General features: G+C 33.5%; 1 protein-coding gene across 1 annotated transcript in view; it reads left to right on the plus strand.

Moving 5' to 3' along the window:
* CSMD1 (CUB and Sushi multiple domains 1) overlaps positions 1-7,547 on the plus strand; it is a gene marked incomplete at its 5' end in the record, with an annotated part of 480,927 nt that overhangs the window by 433,772 nt on the left and 39,608 nt on the right. The window contains one exon of the mRNA XM_009646490.1: positions 5,446-5,634. Within this exon, the coding sequence (XP_009644785.1) occupies positions 5,446-5,634 (189 nt within the window). The remainder of the gene's footprint in view (positions 1-5,445; positions 5,635-7,547) is intronic.

Here is a 7,547-nt window from a genome sequence, read left to right on the forward strand (position 1 = left end):
TTTGAAAGGAATTGTATTCATGAATGTGCAAAACTTCCAATAAATGTGAGATATTTTGCAATATGCTTCAGATTTTTCTTCTATTTCAGTAGAATATTCTGATATTAAAATTGGAAGAATTTGGCCAAATCATTCCATGTTCTGTTTCAACTAAACCAGTGTATAGTTGAGTGCAATCACTAAATTGCAGTGGAAAAACTTTTTTTCTTTTTCTTTTGAACAAATTCTGAAATGTCATTTCACTTTTTATTTTACTGCTTTTTACTTTTATAGTATTTTTATCATTGCAGTATTGCACTGTTTATTTTTCAATAAATTTATCACTTTGATCTAGAAATAAAATAAGCATGCAATATTATAGTTAAAGAAATAGTACTGTCCGATATTCTGGAGTTCTCACAACTCCCAAATGATATTTCCACGTGACTGATAGTCCATGAAGTCATGGCAGGTTGTCGGCATTTTTGCTCTGGAAAGCTTTTTTAAAAAAAAAAGTCAGAAGCATGAAACTAGGGAAAAGTTCAGGTCCCATGGCAGGTTGTTGGCATTTTTGCTCTGGAAAGCTTTTTAAAAAAAAAAAAATGTCAGAAGCATGAAACTAGGGAAAAGTTCAGGTCTTTTGATCCAAAGGTATTGAGCAAGCATAATAATGGTACTGTGCCCTCTTGCCAGAGCTGAAAGTAAGGTGTGCAATTAAGCTCCTTTGTATCCTAGGAGTAGTGAAAGGGAAAAGAAGCATAATAACACTTTTGCAAATCCAGGTATTGCGAATTGATAACCCTCAACCAATGGGAATTAAGTTGCATGTGTATCAGTGTCAGTAAATTCAAGGTCAGACAGACTTGAAACAGTAATGTAGGTCACCAAACCAACACCTATACACTGCTCAATCAACACATAAAATATTTTTAAAAATTGAAAGAACTGATAATATTTAACAGCTTATGATTATTCAAAGTTCAGAAACTGTACAGTAGAACAAATGCATTCTTGCTATACTTAGGGCTTTTAAACACTGAAACCACAACAGAGTAACTTTCAGTATTGTGAGGGTGAGTAAAAGCTCTGTCTTGTATTCATTATCATCTGATCTAGCGCAACAGTATAGAACCCATCCTAATAATGAACATAAATTCAGACCTCTGTTTCAAATCTCTTGACAGCCAATGTCATTATTTTATTTTGACTAGATTTAAGGAACAAGAATAAAACTTTTTCTAGGGCAGCTAAAGCCTGTACATAACTTTGTGAATTATTTAAAATTTAAATAGTTAAAAAAAAAATTCTTGAACCAAAATTAATGGGGTTAATTGTGTTTTATTTTCTTAGCTGAACAAAATCAAACAAAAAAAAAAACAACCCCAAAACCAAAACATTTTTGGGAAAATAAAAAGTTGGAAATACTGTATCCAAACATTTATATTTTCAAACATTTATTAGAAAAATGGTTAAACCAAGGGCAAACCACCAATGCCACCTACATATTCCTGTGGCTTAAGGATGAAACATTTTGAAATTCCTGCATGTCATTCCACAAATTCTTCCTCAAATACATAATTTTCAGTCTTCAAATTTATTCACCTCCACCTTTTTGTTTCTGTGCTAGCTTTCATATAGGAGTGAACTGATTGGAAATGAATTAAATCAAGTTGAAAATGAATGTGGAACTTTTAAAACTTTCATGGCTTCATAAGCATTATCGTAACTTTTGTTTTCACTGATTCTGAAGAATCATGTTATTTGAGCCATGGTACTATAAGCATAACCTGTTTGTATTTAACATCTAGAGCCCTAGAAAAGAAATAAAAGGTTAAGAAGCTTCATTCTCAGATGAAAATAATAAAAAAAAAAAAAAAAACAAACAACAAAATCCCACCAGAAAATAAAGTAAAAGTTTAAATTGCATGAAGGAAAATTCTTTCACAAGAAATTTTGAGACCACAAGAAACTAAATTAGGTAGACAAACATATCAATCTTTTCCCATAGCTTAGAAAAAAGTCCAGTAATATGTGTCCACGTACAAATTTCCACTAGTTTTTTTTTGGTTTTGTTAATGAAATTTCCCTGTAAAAGTATATGTACTGTTTAAACTGCACATGGCCAATTACTAATGCTATAGTACTGAGTTAACACAAATGTGGATAGTATTAAAGGCAGGCAAATTAAACGTGCACCTGTCCTGTGGATCTGTGTGAGTGCAGCAAGGAGTCCTAGTTGCACCAAGATAAGATTTCTAATACAAATTGTTTTAAATATAATTGATAAATTGATATTAATTCACCTTTGAACTATTACCAGTTTTGGGGGGTTTATTCCAGAGGATTTTTACAGTCATAAAAGAAAATTATCTCCCATACTTTTTTACCCATATAGAGATTATTTAAAGAAGGAGCTGCTCTTGCTGGTAATCAAGATGGTCATTAAAATAGGTAGATATCAATAGAATGGAAAAGTGTTACTTTGCCATAGTTACTTTTCAGTATGCAGTTTCATTGCAAAATGGTGTACTGATTAGAGCATGGACGTAGATCTCAGAAGACATGAGTTCAGTTCTGCACCAATACAAGTATTCCATGCAACGTTGGACATCAATTTGTGATATGATGGGTAACAATACTGATATTGTTATTGTGAAGTTAGGTATCAAAACTGCATTACCATATAAGAGCAATTTTATCTCAATAGAAAGATTGTGAAACATTCACTTCTGCATTTGAAATTAAATGTATCTATATTTTTAAACTAAACAGTGCCTGGGCATGGGAACTTAATTGCCTCTACTAATTATGAAGGTTCTCCAACAAGTTTTTCATTTGAACCACAGGAATTGTCTAGAGCATGGTTCAGGGGTTAGCATGGGCCATTCCTGATGAGCAGTTCAGAGAACCTCACCTGAATCTGGAGGGCAGCAGAGCACAACAGCACAGACATGGGCACTGTCTACTGGCCTCATTCCAGAGAACAAGTGCTGGCATTCTTTATTTCATATCGATACAGATATAGCTTCAAATGTTAAGTATATATATGTGTAGGGAGATTGAGTTTAAGGATATGTTTTTACAAGGCAACTTGTAACTGTGCAGAGGATGCAGGCTAGTTCCAAAACCAGAAGCTTTACAGCAACATCTACCCAGCACTATGCCACATCTAATTGCCTAAGAAACAGGGTTAATTGGGATGCAGTTTGCATTGCTTCAGGGAGCTGTGCTAGTTTCTGTAACAAAGAATTGTACTGTGAATACAGGCATACGAGCTCATTCAGATCTAGCTTAATATTTTGATACGGTTTCATGTCAGTATGTTTTACAAACTTTAGCTTGTGTCTCTGTTCCATGGTGATAGCTATATTGCCAGTGAAAGAATTAGACTTATTTGACAGTGATTAGTAGTAACTGAAAAAAGCAGTAACAAAGAATGAAATATATTTTTTGTGTAATTTAAAAAGAATAAAGCATTTTCTCTTGATAGTACTCTTAAATAGAAGCAGAAGTTTTCAGAGTACTTCAAAGCAAGTACAGAGACACAGACTTCCACATCCAAATCTTTCACAATTTCCAAAGAGCAGTGAGATTTTAGGACTTCATTTTTCCCTTTTTTATGGGACAGAAAAAAAGTCAGCAGGTAAAAAGGTATTTGCTTCTGTCAATGAAGTCCCATTGTAAACACATACATATTGAACCTTCACATATCTGATTTGTAAGGTGTTATATATATATATATAAAATTCATAAGTTTATAACACTAATTTTAAATAAATGCCAGTAGTATGATATATAAGCTAAACTGTTACAATGTAAGCTAAATGTAACTTCTCTGGTGAATTACTTCACAGGATTCGCCATAAAACAGAATGGGAATAGCTTCAGTTAGGAGACTTTGTAGCTTTACTACTCCTCAGGAAACAAACGCAGGTCTCTTCCATTAACTACGTCTCTTCATCAGTCTAGATAATGCCTTACTAATGTTTTATGTACATCATTGTAAGACCTAATGTGTTTTAAATGTATTTTGCTTTTCTGTGCAATTTAATCTGCAGTGTTTTTAATAAAAATCAGTAGATGGCGATTAGGTTTGCTTGATGCCAAAGAGTGTTCTTCCTCTCCCCTCACCCCCAAATATTACTTCTGGAATAATTTTATAAAGGAAAAATTTGGATTCATATGGGATATTCTTCAGACCTAGGTATATGCTTGTCTAGAATCCACTGCAAGATTGAAATCATGAATATTTAATACTTTTAAGATTGTGCCTTTAAAAGAAGACGAATAAAACCAATTTTAACTGTTTTCCACCTCAAAATTAAATTTTTGGGTGTTAATATTTCTTTAAAATCCTGATACTTTTTAGCTGACTGAATGGAATAATCTTTCAATGAATGAACATTTGCAAAAGCTGGCTTGTTCTAGTATATTAGCTGATCAGTAAATTTAAATTATATGTATGATAAAACCTAACCTTTTGAAAAAAATATGATTCAGGAGTAAAAACCAGTGCATTGGTGAATCCATATGTCTTACCTCTAAATTAATGCTATCTGATGTTCTTCTCCACTGATTTCTTTCTCATGAAAATTAATTTGAACTGATACACTTGAAAAGTAGATTCTTGTCATTGTTTGATGAGCTGTAATTTATAATACCAAGAATATTCTGTCTGTCTTTATTTGTACCATTATGTTTATAGTGAAGACAGGGGAGGGCTGGAGGAGGCATTTATAATAGCTTTCAGATGAACAGACAGCAAAGTTGGGAGTTTGCAATGGAGACATCAGTGTATCTTCATAATCTTCTGCCAAGAAACCATCATGTTCACTGCAGGGAATAAAACAAAGGATTGGGGAGGGCAGATATACCTTATAGAAAAACTAAACCATCATGAAAAAACCCACATTTTTTTAGGTTTTTAACTGCTATCTGAAAATATCTGAAAAATAACTTCATGCTCTTTGGTCCTTACACTCACTCTTGCTCCACTATCAAATTCACCAACTTTCTTTTTCTGTTCTACACATTAATAGCAGAAAATGTTCTTGTTAATGTTGAAAGCAATTTTTCTCATTACAGGAAATTAAGAAAAATGTTAAAGTGTTATTTAAACTATGTTCTGCTTAGATTTTAATTTGGTTTCCTTTGCATAAAAATTACATAAAAGACCAAACTAAGCCTACCGAGAGAACAATAAAAAATTCCTCCAATTTCTGTTTTATCTTTGAATCCAAGACTATTACATGGACTAGAGTAAAATCACACTATTACTTTCAAAGCAAAAAAATCTAGAGACCTACTTAGGAGACAATGTATCTGATATTTAAGTCCAATAAAAACCACAAAGTTATCAAATGGACCACAGTCATAAGCTGCTAGTGAAGTCACAAAAAAATGAGTGTTACACTTTATTTATGACATTGCTTTATGCATCAGTGTTGAAGACTGTTTGTCTTACAGTGGTGAACTGTTCTGATCCTGGCTTTGTGGAAAATGCAATTCGGCATGGACAGCAGAATTATCCTGAAAGTTTCAAATATGGAACAAGTGTGGCATACCATTGCAAGAAGGGCTTTTATCTGTTGGGCTCATCTGCTTTGACCTGTAAAGCTAATGGATTATGGGATAGATCACTACCAAAGTGTTTGTGTAAGTATTCATTCAGCTGGAATAACATTAAAGAGTGGTGCGTGATTTTTAGTCATGATAGACATGATAGATGGGGACAATCTTTTTAGCAGGGCCAGCAGTGACAGGACAAGGGGTAATGGTTTTAAACTAAAACAGGGTAGGTTTAGACTAGAGATATAAGGAAGAAATTCTTTACAATGAGGGTGGTGAAACACTGGAACAGGTTGCCCAGAGAGGTAGTGGAGGCCCCATCCCTGGAAACATTCAAGGCCAGGTTGGATGGAGCTCTGAGCAACCTGATCTAGCTAAAGGTGTCCCTGCCCACTTCAGTGGGGTTGGACTAGATGACCTCTAAAGGTCCCTTCCAACCCAAAACATTCTATGATTCTAAAAAAAGCATAGTCATCTATTGAGGAACAAAACTCAACTTTAGGATTAATGCATTGGAAATTGTACAGCTCAATAGGGAAATATTAAGACAAGTTGTCATGCAACTTGTCATGGATTTAGAGGGAACTGTGGAGATATTATTTCAAATGCCAGGAAGTTAAGATCAATTTCTTCTTTTGGTGTATTGTTAAGATATCTGAAAACAGGGAAATCTGAAATTGGTATTTATATGTTATCATTTAGATTGATAGTCTAAGACCATTAATGCTTAACTCAGAATTTTTTTTTTCAGACCTATGTGAGAATGAATCTATGAAATGTTGTATACGAAAATTTTGCTCAAAAGGGTGTTTTCATAACATCACTTCATTCTTCCTCCATTGTTTTTTCCTCAGAGAGGGAGGAAATCTTCTGGTGTTTCCTATAATCAATTAAGTGAGCTTCAGATCTCTAGAAAATAACTGTTTGGCTAACTTCTATTTTCCATTGAGATATTTTTCTTCTGTGATCACTATTAATTTTGTGACATTAGACTTCTGAATTACAACGCAGTTGTAGGAAATAATAAATTAAATGAAAGTATGCTTTAATTTGCAAACACATCAGATGATTGTAAAGTTTTTGCTTTACAGAATTGTTTTTGTTTACTTAAATGACTTATTTTATGAATTTATACTTACATACCAAATTAGATCAATAAATGCGATTAAGTTAGTGAATTTGTTTATTTTTATGCTTGCTTTCTTCCTACTACTATATACCTAATTTCCACATGACCCAAGCAGTTTTGTTTTGATTTTCACAACAATCTATGCTTACAATGTCTGTCAATAAGAGCTATAATCTGAAAAGTGGGTTTATTCATATTTCAATAATAAAATAATGAAGCAAAATGCAACATTTTAAATACAAAATAGCTGCAAAAATTTGTTAATTTGGCAATAATATTTTACTGATGAAGTATGTGCCTCACTTTTTGTTTCTTAGAAAAAACATTATGAAAGTCCAGTTCTGTCAGTGTTCCCTTCCTACTTCCAGGACTGGGGTTTCAGTGTGAAGGGTACTCCTTACGCAAGGGGCAGATAAGTCAAGTAGAATAGCTACCCGTCTTTCTACATCAAGTGGTTTGGAAGTTTGATAGCATTGACATGGCACTCTATTTTTGGGCAGAGCTCGAGGAAAGTTGTAGTTGCCCATCCCCCATCAATAGGAATTCTTGACCTTGCCCTGGGGACTATTGATTGAGTCTGTGGGAACTTTCAAATGAGTCTGGGGGGTGCCTACATTCCTCAGTCACCTACTGGATTAGCTGCTGCTAATTTGCTGTTGATGGACTGAAATGCTATCTGAATCCTAAATATCACCATGACAAATTTAATACTTTCCCCTAAGAAAACCTCAGTGAAATGAATAGGGTTCTTTCTATGAGAAAGACCTGTTTATCTTTTCACAGATAAATTCACTCAGTCTTTTCAAGTACTGTGACAAAGATTTAATTTTCAAAGGTTATCAATTATTTTTTTTTTTTTTTTTTTTTTTTT

The sequence above is a fragment of the Egretta garzetta genome, unplaced genomic scaffold (assembly GCF_000687185.1).
Source record: "Egretta garzetta isolate BGI_Z169 unplaced genomic scaffold, ASM68718v1 scaffold601, whole genome shotgun sequence".
NCBI classification, from domain to species: Eukaryota; Metazoa; Chordata; class Aves; order Pelecaniformes; family Ardeidae; genus Egretta; species Egretta garzetta.